The sequence below is a fragment of the Bufo gargarizans genome, chromosome 6, assembly GCF_014858855.1.
Source record: "Bufo gargarizans isolate SCDJY-AF-19 chromosome 6, ASM1485885v1, whole genome shotgun sequence".
In the NCBI taxonomy this organism is placed as follows: Eukaryota; Metazoa; Chordata; class Amphibia; order Anura; family Bufonidae; genus Bufo; species Bufo gargarizans.
In genome coordinates this window covers 69,520,045-69,535,597 of record NC_058085.1, presented here as the reverse complement: position 1 = coordinate 69,535,597, position 15,553 = coordinate 69,520,045, and the positions used below count along the sequence as shown (strand labels likewise).

The window sequence follows — 15,553 nt, the reverse complement described above, 5'->3', positions numbered from 1 at the left end:
GCTCATTTGCATATATTACAACATCATTTTTCTCAGCAATGCGGGCACATATGAACATGAGACCAACACAGATGCTTTCAGCTGCCAATCGTACATGGTACAGGACATCCAGTGTCATTGGTACAAATCTGCAGATTTAACAGAGGCCCTTTAAGTGTTTTGTGTGCAAAAGAAGAAAACTGAAAAAAAATCTGACCTTGATATCACTGAAAAATGAAAAATTGTCATGGCTTTAAAAAAATCTATAGATGAGAAAAGCAAAAAGAAAAAATAATTGCTGTGGCAATAATGCTGAACTGTTTGAAAAAAATACTTCTGATATGTCATTGTGAATGTTTTGGTCAGGGAGGTCTGGGGGCCGAGACCCCCGCCAATCACTAAAACAAGGGGACAGAAGCTCTCAGCAGCATACAGTCACTCCTCATAGCTGATGACAGGCTCACTAAAAAGCGTATTCCCTGTCAGCTGCCACTGAAGAGGGACAGCGCTTCCTTTCTGCTTCCTTTTTGTTTCATTTTAGCGGTCACTGGGCATCTCCACCGATCACTGACATGTCAAAAAGGTTTTTTAAACTACTGTTGCACTTTAATTACCAAACTAGACTATGTTTAAGGTTAAGAAGGTTTTTATTTTGCAATAATTAAAGGGGTTCTGCAGTTTGTTTATCCTCTTGATGGATCATCAGCATCTGATCGGCGGGGGTCCGACACGCGGGAACCCCCACCGCTCAGTTGTTTGAGAAGGCAGCGGCGCTTGCAGTAGCGCCGCGGCCTTCTCACTGTTTACCGCTGGCCCAGTGACGTCCCGACTAGTATCAACTGGCCTGGGCGCGGCTAAGCTCTGTTGACTTGAATGGAGCTTAGCCCCGCCCAGGCCAGTTGATACTAGTTGTGACATCACTGGGCCTGCGGTAAACAGTGAGGAGGCCTTGGCGCCGCTGCCTTCTCAAACAGCTGATCGGCGGGGGTCCTGGGTGTTGGACCCCTGCCGATCAGATGCTGATAATCTATCTAGAGCATGGATGTCAAACTCATGGCCCTCCAGATGTTGCAAAACTACAACTCCCATCATTCCCTGATAGCTGTAGTATGCCCAGGCATGATGGGAGTTGTAGTTTTGCAACAGCTGGAGGGCCACGAGTTTGACATCCCTGATCTAGAGGATAGATCATCAGTTTAAACAAACTGAAGAACCCCTTTAAGCTTTATAGTGTCAAGTGATTGCAGTCAGTGAATGGGATTGCTCATTTTTAAATCCAGAAAATCACTACGAACTAGAGATGTTCAATGAGTGCTTTTTAATCATAAGACTTTCCCCTGGCGGCAGCCTCAAACTGTTCAATCAGTGCTTTTTCATAATAAGATTTTATTTTTTAATCTTTTGCTGTGCTTGTGTCCCCACATAATGCTTCTCTGGAAAAGAGACATACAATCTATTCTCCTTTCCAAAAGCATAGGATTACCCCTACCAGGAATCCAGCTCTTTCTGGGTAACCACCCTTTAGCAATGTGTGATCTGGTTGCCTGAGAGGCCTTGGTTGGGGTGCTGTTTCTCTTTATGGAGGGCGCTGAATATGCTTGAGGAGTATTGTAAGTCAGTCAATGCTCCTGTGGGTTTCTGGGAAAAAATATATTAAAATTAGCACATCTTACATCTGCTGGCATCAGATAGGCTTAGAAAAGCTCATTTAAATATCTTTCTTAGAAACTCACAGGGGTGTTGCCTGAATTGCAGTATTCCGCAGACAATCTCTCTCTCTCTCTCGGTCTCTCTCTCTCTTATTCACCCAAAATTAATCACAAAAAATTGTCGGAACTGCTGATGTATTTAGCTCACAATGGACTGGATGTAATGGTGGTAACCTCTCGGCTGTGAGAAGCGTTAGCTCTCTTTGGGTGGTTCCGCCTCTGGATGTAAAGATCTTGAAAATGGTGGGATTAGTTGGTTCTTATCATTTCACTCACTGGACAGTCAGCACAGAGGAGACTAGTTTTCTCTGTGACTGTTTTCCCAAGTTTGAATCACACATGCAGTTTTTGGTGCGGGTTTTGATTAAATTTTTTTGCTAAAACCAAGAGTTAAGTTAAAAGAAATGGGAAATATAAAGAACGGCCTTTGGCTCACAAAACTGCATTAGAATATACACCTAAAACTGATGTCGGGCTGGTGGTTTCTGCAGCGGTTTTTCCATTTGTATGTGGTGGACCTGCTCGTGGTTTAGCCCCATAGAATGGCGTTAAACCTCCAGTGGACACTTAAACGGGTTAACCGAAAGTATATTGATAACCTGTCATCAATATCAGATCGGCTTGGGTCCAACACCCGGGACCCCTGCCTATCAGTTGTTAGAAGAGGCCGGACCGCTGTAGCCTCTTCCTAGACCAGGTCACGTCACTATACGTTGGTCACAGTGCTATACTATGTACGACACTGTGCTTGATGAACTGAGAGAAGGCCACAGTGCTACTGCGAGCTCCCGTGCTTTCGCAAACAGCTGATCAGCAGAGGTCCCAGGTGTCGGAAAAATCTTGGAAAACCCCTTTAAAATGGTTCCCAGCAGCATCCATGCGGACATGTCCTTTCTTGATGAGGATACACGTGCATCGGGTGGCCTAGACACAGCTGAAAACCCAAATAAACAGGAACACCGGCACATTTTTTGGCCACATGGCACCAGGACTCTGCCGTCCAGGGCATACTGCGTGTGTCCATTCTCTGTGCACCAAATTTAAACTAATTGGGGCGTATGCGCAAAGTTCTCCACCCTCTAGGGGTCCTTGTGTCTGGCTGACCATGAGGTACTTGGGGAGTTCACTAATTTGACACTGTCTAGCTTTTATCCAACCAGCATATGATGAGTTAAATAGGACGTGGTTTCTGAAGCCATCTTGTGCCATGCAGTTTGGCTTCTTTTCACTGTATATAAATTGTATAACCCAATATCATTGTCGTTATGTCTTGATCTTCCCCGAGATGTAAAACCACGGTATTTGGCTCAATGGTTCTGCTACAACAAGAGTTAACATTTGGCTCATTGTCAGTTAGATGAATCAACCCCTAAGGGGGAATTTAGGAAGAAACTAGTTTTATAGAGCATCGCGGATAGGTTTTCTCTCCAGAAGACTCCAGAGAGGAGCTTTATTAATCTCGATTCAACTCTCCTTTCACAGACTCCGGCCTTTGGACATCGAGTTCATGAGACGCCTGAGTAAGGTGGTCAATATCGTGCCAGTCATTGCCAAAGCGGACACCTTAACCCTAGAAGAGAGGGATTATTTCAAGCAGAGAGTAAGTTTCTGTCCTTGATGGGGTGATGGTTGCTGACGGAGAAAGAAAAGGTGCATGTTACCAAGCACAGCTCCATACATTGTTTAGTGGCTGTGCCTGATATTGCAGTCCCTGCTCTTGAATAGCGCTAAGCTGCACATAGGCCATGTGACCAATGAACGCAACGCCACTGGCCTAGGAAGAGGCTGCAGTGCTCCCCGGAGCACCGCGCCCTCTTCAAACAGCTGATCAGCAGCGGTACCGATCGGATATCCTGAGAATAGGCCATTTGTATTAAACTATTCGAAACTCTCTTAATTGTCTGTGTTAGTGCTCATGCACACAAACGTATTTTCTTTCCATGTCCGTTTTTTTGCGGACCGTTCATTTAAAAAAAAATATATATATATAAATGCATTCCATTTCCATATGTCCGTATATCTGTTCTGAAAAAAAATAGAACATGTCCTATTATCGTCCACAATACAGACAAGGATAAGACTGTTCTATTAGGGGCCATCTGTTCCATTCCACAAAATACGGAATACACACGGACGTCATCCGTATTTTTTGCGGACCACAAAATAAATACAGTCGTGTACATGAGCCCTTATAAAAATTCAATTGCGTACATTTCTACAAATGCTTTTGAAGAAAGACCAGGAACAGCGCCACTTGTGTCCATGGGCTGTGTCTGGTATTGCAATTTATCTCCATGCAAGTGAAGGAGGCTAAGCTGTAATACCAGACACATACCGTGGACAAAGTGAATCCGTTTTTTCTTAGTCCGCCCCTTTAAGGGCATTCATTTTTTTTAGGTAGAGACTGCTCTTCCATTTTCATTGTCCATGAAGAGATGGCGACCTGTTCGCTGCCAGCTTTGTCACGTCCATTCCTATCCATTTCATCACACGTTATCCAAAAGCAGGAATGGAGCCTGAATGGTAGAAGTGAAAGATTTCTACTTTTAATAGTTTTTTAGATCCAATTCCAGTTTTGGCCTGAACAAAAAAGCTGCAAAATGTTTATTTGAGCAGGAAATTAAAGGGGTTGTACAAGATTACAAAAACAGTGCCCCGCCTGTCTGTAGGTTGCGCTTGGTATTGCAAGTTCCCGACTCCATTGAAGACACAACCCATGAGCAGGTGTGGATTTTTTTTATTATTTTTTTGTGGAACAAAGCAGCCATGTTTTTCTAGTCCAGGGCTACCTCTATAAGCTAGCAAGCCTAACCGACCAAATTAAGTGAGCCTAGCCAAAAATCGAATATAGACGGGGCTACCAGGAAAAGGGATCAGGCATGTTGAAAGACAGCAGTCGCCATAAGTCGTGTGAAATCAGTGGGTTTGGCCGACTTTAACGTTATGTGAATGGGCACCTTTCGTCGTTTCTGTCACCTCTGTGTGCAGTAAGCTAAAATTCTGTACAATTCAGGACAAGCATTCCCCCTTCCCACCCCTCAAATCACTTCTCTTCTTGACCCGTAGATCCGTGCTGATCTCCAGAACAATGGGATAGATATTTATCCACAGAAGGAGTTTGATGAGGATGCAGAAGACAGACTGGTGAACGAGAAGATCAGAGTAAGTTACGTCCAGTGGCCTGGGTAATAGAATGGGCACGTCATGGTGATGCATAATTTCTCGTGGTCACTCAGGTTGGAAGTGGAACTTTGTGAGACAAAATACTGTAACCCTGGGCACCCAGTGGCTCAGGGGTTTAGCATCGGGGTCTTGGGTTCATATCTGACCAAGGGGAACATCTGCATGGAGTATATTTTTGTGTTTCAGTATCCTCCAATGCTCCAAAAACTCACTGTCCTAGTAAGTGATTCCCTAGTACAGTGATGGCGAACCTTTTACAGACAGAGTGCCCAAACTGTAACACAATCGCAGCACTCGGCTCATAGCCTGGGAGAAAAAAAACTATCAGGCTATGAGCTGAGCGCTGCGATTGGCCAGCACTACAGCCTGGGAGAAGGAGACGCCAGCAGGCTCCACCCAGTTGAGCCAAAAATATAAAGATAACGGAGCGGTGCCCAGGTATAAGTAGTGCAGGGAGATCCCTGGGCGCCGCTCTCCATGTCTGTATGCTTAGTTTAGATTTTTGATTGTAATGAAAGGTCCTCTTTAACCTGAATACCATTATAGTATATCTTTCATGTACTTTATCAATTAGCTATAATATCCTGCCTACATTCAATGCACTGCCTGTGCCGTTCATAGTACGCCCTCCGCTGATGAATGGCGGGAAAGGTCTAAGGCATATTGGTACGGCCTTAGATGTTTCCAGGGCGCGGGTGCCCACAGAGAGGGCTCTGAGTGCCGCCTCTCGCACCCATGCCATAGGTTCGCCACCACTGCCCTAGTATGACTGCTGTAATTGTAAGGCCCCTTTCACACGAGCGAGTTTTCCCACCCCACACTGAATCCTGACCCATTCATTTTTCAAGCATCAGTTCTGCGTTGCGCGAAAAACGCAGCATTTTCTATATTATGCGCTTTTCATGCAGCCCTGGCCCTATAGAAGTGAATGGGGCTTTAGTGAAAAACGCATTGCACCCGGAAGCAAGTCCAGATGCAATGTGTTTTTCACTGATGGTTGCTAGGAGATGTTGTTTGTAAACCTTCCTTTTTTTTATCAAGCGCGTGAAAAACGCATTAAAACGCACTGTACCAGTGCAGAGAAAACTGAACGCAATTACAGACAGAAGTGACTTAACTTGCTTGCAAAATGGTGCGAGTTTCCCTAAATGCATCCGGACTTGATCCATCACGCTTGTGTGAAAGAAGCCTAAAGAACCTTTTCCTATAGAGTAAAAAATAAGTATTTTTGATTGAGTACTATGAAACCTTACCTCCCCAGAGTCCTTGTTTATTAGCAGTGATGGCCAATTCGCAGTGTTCGCCCACGAACACATGCGGGCTGCCATCTTGACTCACAAGTCCGGCGATGCACAGGTAAGCCCTTACCTGTGCCTGTGCCGCGAGCCGGTCTGAAATCAAATGCGGTCACCAGGAGCAGGCAGTTGTGAGAACAGCCGCCGGGGACCTTCATTGGGCTGTTCTCGGAACTGCCTGCTCCCGGTGACCGGATTTGATTTCAGACCGGCTCGCGGCACAGGCACAGGTAAGGGCTTGTGATGGTACTTTTTATGAAAGTCAGTTCTGCTTCGATGTAAGGGTGCTGGTTCTCACCCCCGTGACATCAGTAGGACCGGGCAGCTGCTTGGTCCCATGACCCCTATGACCAGTCCAGGTCTCAGCGGTCACATCTGCTTGAACAACAAGTCACAACAGTGACATGTTATTCAAGCAGGTGTGATCACCATGTCCAAGACGCTTCTTGGCCCTGCGGGGCACCAGAAGCAGCTGGGAACAGGACAGAGGCGCTTGCACGGCAGCCCCACGAACAAGTGTTTGTTTTTTTTTTGTTTTTTTTTAAATTATTAATGAGGCCCATAATAAGAGCATTGGGTCGTTCTGCTCCTAGACAAGACAACCCCTTTAATACAAGGCTTATGTTAGTGCCCCAGTGAATCACCATAGAAAGGTGAACTAGTGCTTCATGACACACTCCCTTCCTAAATTTAGGAGGCATGCAGTTAGGGCGTGCTCACATGGAAGTGTTCCACGGCAAAATCCGCACAAACGTCAAATGTCACTTGGTGCTGTTTCTGCAGTGGCTAACCAAATGTGGATAGGTTTCTAGCACAGATTCCACCCTGGATTCTTCCACATAACTTAATAGTCATGTGAACGCGCTCTTATTTTATCACTTTACCCCCAAAAATTTCAATATATATTTTTTTTTTTTAGGAAATGATTCCATTTGCCGTGGTAGGCAGTGACCAAGAATACCAGATCAATGGCAGGAGGATACTGGGCCGAAAAACAAAGTGGGGGACCATTGAAGGTGAGGAAGAATGAAAAGGGTCTAATGCCGTGGTGCTGTCTGTTAGACATTTTTACTATATCTTTGCTAAGAGGTTCCCTTTCTCCTGTATCGTTCCTCAGGGGCGTTATTTGGGGGTGATATCCATTTAATTATACAAACTCTCAGTCAAAACAAATCATTTGGGTGTTTTTTTTTAGGATTAGTATTGATCTCTCGCTCCCCCAAATGTAGTTATCTTGGGTGCTATACCCCCAATGTTTTTGAACCAGAGGAGAGGCAAGAAGAGTCTTTTTGTGGGTTAATGGAAGCCTGTTATGTGGAACATGCAGCCTGATCGGAGGGTATCATGTAGAGCAGGAGGAGCAGAGCAGATGGATATATAGGTTAGCGGAGAAAAGATTCATTATAACTTGTATTAATTGAATCCCTGCAAAACAGTGGGGGGAGGGGGGGGGGGGGCTCCTTTTCCAGGCAGTTGCCTTTAAGCCGGAGAGGGGAATGACTTTAGACAACTACAGCCGGCCATACGTTGTAGATTGTTCAACCAGCAGCTCTCTCTCAACTGTCCTATATACGCTTGGCTGAGCATGCATGTATTCTGAAATGGTAGAGGGGGAGAAAGGTTGCCACCAGAAAATGTCTGGTGGCAGCAATCTCTAAAATTTGAAAGGATTGGGCATGTTGAAATCCACTTGTCGATCCTTATTACCCAACATCTGGCGTCAGGGGAGAGTTAGAAGGGCACCGCACACATTAGGTGGTCTGCTGGTCCTGACTAGGATTTGGGGTTCGATCAACATGCATCTAATGTGTATGGTCAACCTAAGGGCGTGTGACTTTTGTCTTTGTATGAACGTCATGGAAATTCTAGGACTTTGCTTCAAACCTTCTAGTTTCTCCTCATACACATAGTAAGGCATTCATTTGAGAAGCATGAAATAAAGAAGACGTGTGCTGAGGAACAGAAGGCGCTCCCTGTCATGTCTGCTTTATAACCAGTATATGCTTTTATTATATTGATGACTTATCCTCAGGATAAGTCATCCATATCAGATCAGCGGTAGTCCGACCCCCAGCACTCCCACCGATCAGCTGTTTGAAAAGACTACAGCACTTCTACGAGCACTGCCGTCCCTTCACTGTTTACCTGCTCACCATCACATCTTCAGCGGTGAGCAGGTGTCATTACAACTACGCCGACCCGTTCACTTCAGTGGGGACGGCTCCTTCCTGTTCGAGTGATCATAGATCATTAAGATGAAAAAAAGGACACCCCTTTAAAAACTGTGCAGTGATGTTGTTTAAAGGGATATTCTAAGATTCCCAAAAATGTTGACAACCAAATGGATTGTTATAAGCTTACAAAGCAGACTCACTTGTCCGCTCCCCCTCTATTCCAGCGCCGCCACTCCGGTGCTCCATGCCAGCCCAATTTCCAGCCCAGACTATCCCACGTGATACATTTAGGGTCTTGGAAAACCCCTCTAAGGGTGAATGTGCACACTAAAGACCTTTTCATATAATGGATTTGTGGCTAGTTTCATACTAGCGTTAGCCAGATCCGATCGGTGGTATTTGTCCGGCCGATTCCCGGCATATTTGCCAGGTTGCGGCTGGATCTACGCCGGTCCCCATATAGTTAATGTGGCCGGACGGCATCTACGTAGCTTCCGGCAATGCCGGATACAGAGAGATCCGGCAGGCTGCTGTTCCCTAGGCCACAGTGTTGGGACATGGCAAGATAGATGGCGTGTTGCTGTCCTAATGACAGGTGTAATGTGGAGACATAACTTCACGCCGATCCAGGTCGTCTCCATTTTTATGAACCCATTCATGCTGCATATTTTCTACCTATACTCAAACTCTGTTATTAAAACTGGGTCTATACGGAAGGCATTGTGCTTTCCTGGTAAGGAGCACCCAGGCCCCCCCCCCCCCCCCTTCCAAATAAAGGTTATTTTTGGTATAATGAAAATTTTTAGATGATTTTCTCATTTGCATTCTGTAACACTTCTTTGAAGCTTTCAGTAGCTCTGCTTGCAGCCACTGAGTAAGGAAGGATCTTAATTATTTAGCACCTGTACTGATGAATGTACAGAGCGGTGCACCTGTGTAATGACCAGGCCTGAGACGGTACCTTTTGAATGGCAGCAAGCAGAGATCTTGAAAAACCGTTCAAATTATTACAAATTCTGAGAATTGTGTTTTTGTTTTTTTGCTGGAACAGTAGTACCATCTTATGGAGGAAAGCTGCAGAGTCCGATCAGACACCCATGAATGTAATACCATGCGGGCATGTACGAGTTTCATGTGTCCTGATTGTGTCTCTGCCCCCATACCTTTATAATACTGCAGGTCTTATGGTGTCGGCATTGTGCTTTTCTATGTAACCAGCCTAACACATGATCTGTGGCTCACATCTCCTGCCACGTCTGTACTTTTCTATTCAGATCGAGGTTACTTACGCACCCCTCTCCTCCCACCACCCCCTCTTTCCACCCTACAGGCTCACGTTGTTCTTTGGCCTCAGACAAGCTGCGTGTCCGAAACTGAGGATGTTTTAACTCTGGATAGTCCTATATGTAATGCATTAGGACCGGAGTCTGTATAGTTTTAATTTTTTTCCTGAACACCTCGCAGTTTTGTGCTGTGGTAGCCTCTCACCACATGTTTTTGTTGGTTAAGAATCCCCCATGCTGCAGGCTTTCATAGGTTTTATGACTTTCTTTGGTTTTAATTTCCGTGTGGTTCATCGCTGCCACCTGGTGGTCACAGCCATACATTTTCTTTTTCATCATATATTAAAAATGGATTACAAAGAAAAATCTGCTGACATAAAATTTTAATTTGCAGCCCAGTCATTCTTGAATGTTAATAATCCAGCATTCCACCCTGTCAGCAGGGTTTTATTGTCAAACGTTGTCCCAATGATGCCAGATTTTTGGAAGTTTACTCCATTACCTTATATGCTGCACCTGCTCATAGTGACTAATTATTATTATTTTTTTTTTTTTTATCCTTCTAGTTGAAAACATAGCTCATTGTGAATTTGCCTGCCTGAGAGATCTTCTGATCAGGTGAGTGTTTCCGAGAACCATGGTTAGATTTGTTTCTAGGATGAACACTTTGACCACGTTTCATCTGCAGTGAGCCCCTGAGGAGCGGGTTCAGAGGATGGGAGTGGTAGTGGCCCTTATGAGATGTTGTCACTGTGTACCCCCTCAGGCTGTTGCTCCTTGGGGTTCAGTGCAGGTAAAAGGTGGAGTGAAGGAATCAGGCAGACTTAGATGAACAACATTTTTCTTTACTGAATGCAAAGGGCGAGTTACAGTACATCCAGCGATCGTCTGTACAAGGTGTCACTATCCAGTAGCACTCTAGGGTAGTGCTCTCTCTCTCGTCATTTTCCTTTGCTATCACTATAAATTGGCACCTGTGGCTGTACGTGTTCAACTTGATAAACACAGGCTTTTGGGCTTGCCTTTGCTAGGCTATGGTGATGGGTGTCTTGACTTGTTATCCCTCGCCTGCAGCAGGGTCTGTGAAGCAATAATTGCTGGTCACCCCGCTGTACTGTAGCGCCATAGCTCTGAAGAGTATCCACAGTCTTGGACCTTAAGTTTTCCTCGAGCAGTGTTCCTCCATTCAGTTGATTCTGTGGTCCTAAAGAACTTTGTGGGAGGAACACATGTTTGATCTTCCTCACTCTTCACTAGCCTAGTTACCTCTGCCCTATCTTGGCAGGAAATTGAACCAGCCCACTGCTACCAAGAAGGAGCGGAATGGGATGGTTAGTCCCATTTCCTGATGCCAACCATACTTTATCATTGCTGGTGTACTAAGACAACATAAATAACATAGCAATTATAGATACCTCCAGGGCTGGGGTACTGCACATGCTGTTCTGGGTATGCAGTGTGGGGTCTCCTATGATTTAAGGGCTTCCAGCCCTCGGTCAAAGCAAGCTGTCAGTGGGAACGTAGATTAATTCTATTACCCCAACCAGTTTGTGTCCTCGGAGATCACTGATGTCAGAGGTGTCTAGTAGCTGCTCAGTTAGTGCTTCAAAATCTCTGCTTGCTGTCATTAAATGGAAAGAATCCAGTTTACATACCAGATGCTCGGCTCATGTGATTATGATTGTAAGTCAAGAGGCCAAAAACATGTCCTGACCATGTGCAACAGGCACAGGGCTCTGATACAAGTAACCAGCCATGTACTTTGTGTCAATTGGACAAAAATAAAAAAGTCGACTTGATAGTTATCTCCTATCCTGTGGATGGGGGACAACTTGTTATAACCGGAATACCCCTTTTAAGGAGGCAGCAAGGTAGCCCAGGCCTAATAGACACAGGTTTAGGGTCCATTCACACATCCGTAGTGTATTGCGGATCTGCAATACACCCGGCCGGCACCCCCCTAGAACTGCCTATTCTTGTTCGCAATTGCGAACAAGAATAGAACATGTTCTATTTTTTTCCAGAGCCGCGCTCTGGAAATGCAGATGCGGACAGCACACTGTGTGCTGTCCGCATCCATTCCTGCCCTATAGAGAATAAATGGGTCCGCACCCGTTCCAGATGATTGCAGAACGGGTGCGGACACATTCTACGGACGTGTGAATGGACCCTAAAAATTTTCATCAATATAACTAACAGCAGTGTCCCACAGAAAATTGCAAGCGCATTCCAAACATACCTGTGTGTACTTTGGGGGTCATTTATTAAGACCAGCGTTTTAGACGCCTGTCTTAATAACCACTATATGTGGCGATGGATCTGCCGAAGTTATGAAGAGGCTCAGGCCTCTACATAACTTCAGCGCATCAAGCGCTAGTCTAAATGCAAGCACAGGCCTAAAGAAGGCACCAAGTTTCAGGGTAGAACAGGCCTAAAGGAGGGCAGCAAGTGTCAGGGTAGAATAGGCCTAAAGGAGGGCAGCAAGTGTCAGGGTAGAATAGGCCTAAAGGAGGGCAGCAAGTGTCAGGGTAGAATAGGCCTAAAGGAGGGCAGCAAGTGTCAGGGTAGAATAGGCCTAAAGGAGGGCAGCAAGTGTCAGGGTAGAATAGGCCTAAAGGAGGGCAGCAAGTGTCAGGGTAGAATAGGCCTAAAGGAGGGCAGCAAGTGTCAGGGTAGAATAGGCCTAAAGGAGGGCAGCAAGTGTCAGGGTAGAATAGGCCTAAAGGAGGGCAGCAAGTGTCAGGGTAGAATAGGCCTAAAGGAGGGCAGCAAGTGTCAGGGTAGAATAGGCCTAAAGGAGGGCAGCAAGTGTCAGGGTAGAATAGGGTAGAATAGGCCTAAAGGAGGGCAGCAAGTGTCAGGGTAGAATAGGCCTAAAGGAGGGCAGCAAGTGTCAGGGTAGAATAGGCCTAAAGGAGGGCAGCAAGTGTCAGGGTAGAATAGGCCTAAAGGAGGGCAGCAAGTGTCAGGGTAGAATAGGCCTAAAGGAGGGCAGCAAGTGTCAGGGTAGAATAGGCCTAAAGGAGGGCAGCAAGTGTCGGGGTAGAATAGGCCTAAAGGAGGGCAGCAAGTGTCGGGTAGAATAGGCCTAAAGGAGGGCAGCAAGTGTCAGGGTAGAATAGGCCTAAAGGAGGGCAGCAAGTGTCGGGGTAGAATAGGCCTAAAGGAGGGCAGCAAGTGTCGGGGTAGCACAGGCCTAAAGGAGGCAGCAAGTTTCACGATAGAACAGGCCTAAAGGAGGCCAGCAAGTGTCGGGGTAGCACAGGCCTAAAGGAGGCAGAAAGTTTCTGGGCAGCACAGGCCTATACCCTGGCATTATATTGATTACCACAAATCATTCAGTCTTCATGCCTGTTGAGCGCTGGTCTTCCCCGTTTTTGCTCCCTTATATTAATCATCCATGCTTCTTTATAGTTGTAGCTGTCTATGTGTAACAATGTGGTCATTCCGTCTCTTAATCAGTTTCCCCATCTTGTTTCCTGTGACATAATTTCAGCATGGAGAAGTGCTGGATATTGCAGTTGAATTGCTGCTTCCTTCTATATCTTTATTAGACCAACCACCCCGAATCACACCTTCTTAATTCACTAGTAACAATAGTCCTGCCCCGCATAGAGCTCATTTACACCCACGGCTTCCTTCCTCCCTTCCTATGATGATGTCACTAATGCCATTTGCCTGCACTGCTCATTAACCCGCTATAGCTGTGAGCCATTTGCTTCCCCCACCATTGATGGACTGAAGAATACACGCAGTATCTCATTGCTTATAGTAGTTGCATTAAGTAATAGCACTGTATCTGATTCCTTGCAGGACGCACATGCAGAATATCAAAGACATAACCAGCAATATTCACTTTGAGGGATACCGTGTCAAGCGACTCCAAGAAGGAAACATCCTCTCCAACGGCACAGCAGAAAAAGACTACTCCTCCAACGAGATGTAATTCCAAGGCCTAGCACTCCCTCCATTGATCCATCCTGTCTTTCAGTTTTCCTTTCATGTGTCTTCTGCTCCCGTGACATTGAGCGGGAGAAATATTGGGAAGAAAGATCAGGAAAGCTTAGCCCATTAATTTTCAGAGACACCCCCCCCCCCCCTTCCCTTTCCGCCTGGTCTTTGATCTGCAAGGATGTGCCATAGATGTGAGAGGGTATTGATGCAGTTAAAGAAGGTGGGGGACTGGGGAATAGTGATGCCGCAGGGTGGGGATTGTCAAGCCATTCATTGCTCTGTGGCATGGGGTATGAAATGAACCCATAGCGGTGCCTTTTCCGACAATGGGACTGAGTAACCTAAGAGAAGGTGCCAGGTATTTCCCAGTTACCTTCCATATAAATTGCCAAATTCTTACATGCCGAAGGTTAGACATGAATGTGAAAGTGTTGTATCCCACTGCTGAAGTATAGGTTAGATACAGTATTTATTACACCTGTAAGGATGAATCGGGGGGTAGAGGACAAAGATGGAAACCAGAATGTTCATTAAATGGTGTATAAAGCCTTAGCCTGTTAGATGTTTTTTTATGTGTTGCTCAGTTCCTTGCAGTTCTTTCCTTACCAGGTTATTAATCGCCTAGTAACGCTCTTTTCTGTGGGGGTATTTGCCCCCTACCATAATTTTCCACTTCAATTATTTATCGCCATTTGCTTCTTTTTTTCTTTTTCTTACATTCCACTTTCTCACCTTTTTTCAGTTTTAACTTATATTTCTTTGATTTCACTTGTGGCCCCTGTGATCTCTTTTACATTATAATCCCCTCCCTGGTCTATTTTCACTACTTTATTAGTGGAAGTATTGGATACACCGAGTGGAAAACTAATGCGCTCCCTTCCAAATGAGAGGAAATAAATGGTGTCTTTTTGTGTATTCAACTTTTTCTCTCCTCTGCCATTTGTGGACTGTCGTTTAATGTAATGATCTCCAGTTTATCCCTTTCTTTAAAAAAAAAAGAAAAAAGCTTCTACTTGCTAAGCTGCATTCGATTAAACAAAAAAATATAAAATAAAATAAAAAAAATACTCGTTGAGTTGCTATATTTTAGCAAATTAAAAAAAAAAAAACTATATCAACTGAAAGATATATATTTCACATACTAAGGATTTAAGGTATGAAGAGGCAGGATGCTTAATGCACTTGAAAAGATGCCACCCTGTCTGTGATGTTATTGTATTGTCCTTTGTTAGGAGGAAACTAAACGTGTTTTTATTTTTTGTTTTTTTTGTTTTGTTTTTGTTTTTTGCTTGTTATATTTTTTTATTTTTATTTAGGGCTAAAAAGATCCGAGATTTCCTAAAGTGGCCTTTTATTTGATTTATATGCATTATGATAAACTAGTCTTTTTTTGTATAAATAATAAAGATGTGTTTTAAAATGTATTTCCTAAAATAAATGTTACAAATGCAGATGTGTGGTGTGTGGTGGCCTGTGTACGATTCTAATGCCAGTTTAGTCCGGCAGGTCCGCTTCCTGCCTGTGCTCGAGATGAGACCTGTGCTGCGGGCGAAGGGGGCTGGCTTTTTTTTTGCGCAACTTTTATGTGGCTTGATTTTGCACAGCCAAAGTCGCCATGTCACTGTAGCCTAATGGGCACTGGAATTAATAAATCGCATGTGACCCGCAGCCTAAATTAGTCATGTGACTTTAAGGTAACGGCAATCATTTTTTGGTTAACTTTTATGCGACTCTATTTTGCCATGTAGTCCTAAGCCTAAAGTAGCTAGGTAACTTCAGTATACGAAGTCGCACACATTTATTTGTTGCTGTGTGAGGCTACATTCATACGAAAAAAACTGCCATTAAAATCAGAGTCAGTTTTTTTTTATGGCCATTCTGCATCCATCTGTGCATCCATTTTCTGTCCGTTTGTCCGTTTTTTAAGGGCCATTTTGCATCTATTTTTTATGGCTGTTTAAAACAACCATGAAAAA

The 15,553-nt window shown here is 44.7% G+C and overlaps 1 protein-coding gene and 1 non-coding gene across 7 annotated transcripts in view; both read left to right on the top strand.

The window, feature by feature from the left end:
* Window positions 1-14,920, top strand: part of SEPTIN9 (septin 9) — a 225,516-nt gene extending 210,596 nt beyond the window's left edge. For all 6 annotated transcript variants that reach the window (XM_044300148.1, XM_044300151.1, XM_044300153.1 and 3 more), the window contains 5 exons: window positions 3,171-3,288; window positions 4,755-4,850; window positions 7,086-7,182; window positions 10,190-10,241; window positions 13,437-14,920. In XM_044300148.1, coding sequence (XP_044156083.1) covers window positions 3,171-3,288; window positions 4,755-4,850; window positions 7,086-7,182; window positions 10,190-10,241; window positions 13,437-13,569 — 496 coding nt within the window. In that variant the 3' untranslated portion in view covers window positions 13,570-14,920. The remainder of the gene's footprint in view (window positions 1-3,170; window positions 3,289-4,754; window positions 4,851-7,085; window positions 7,183-10,189; window positions 10,242-13,436) is intronic.
* On the top strand, window positions 7,717-7,822 carry LOC122942933. The gene has a single exon (XR_006390772.1). It is a non-coding gene; the product is annotated as a small nucleolar RNA SNORA64/SNORA10 family (small nucleolar RNA).
* Window positions 14,921-15,553: the final 633 nt, after the last annotated feature.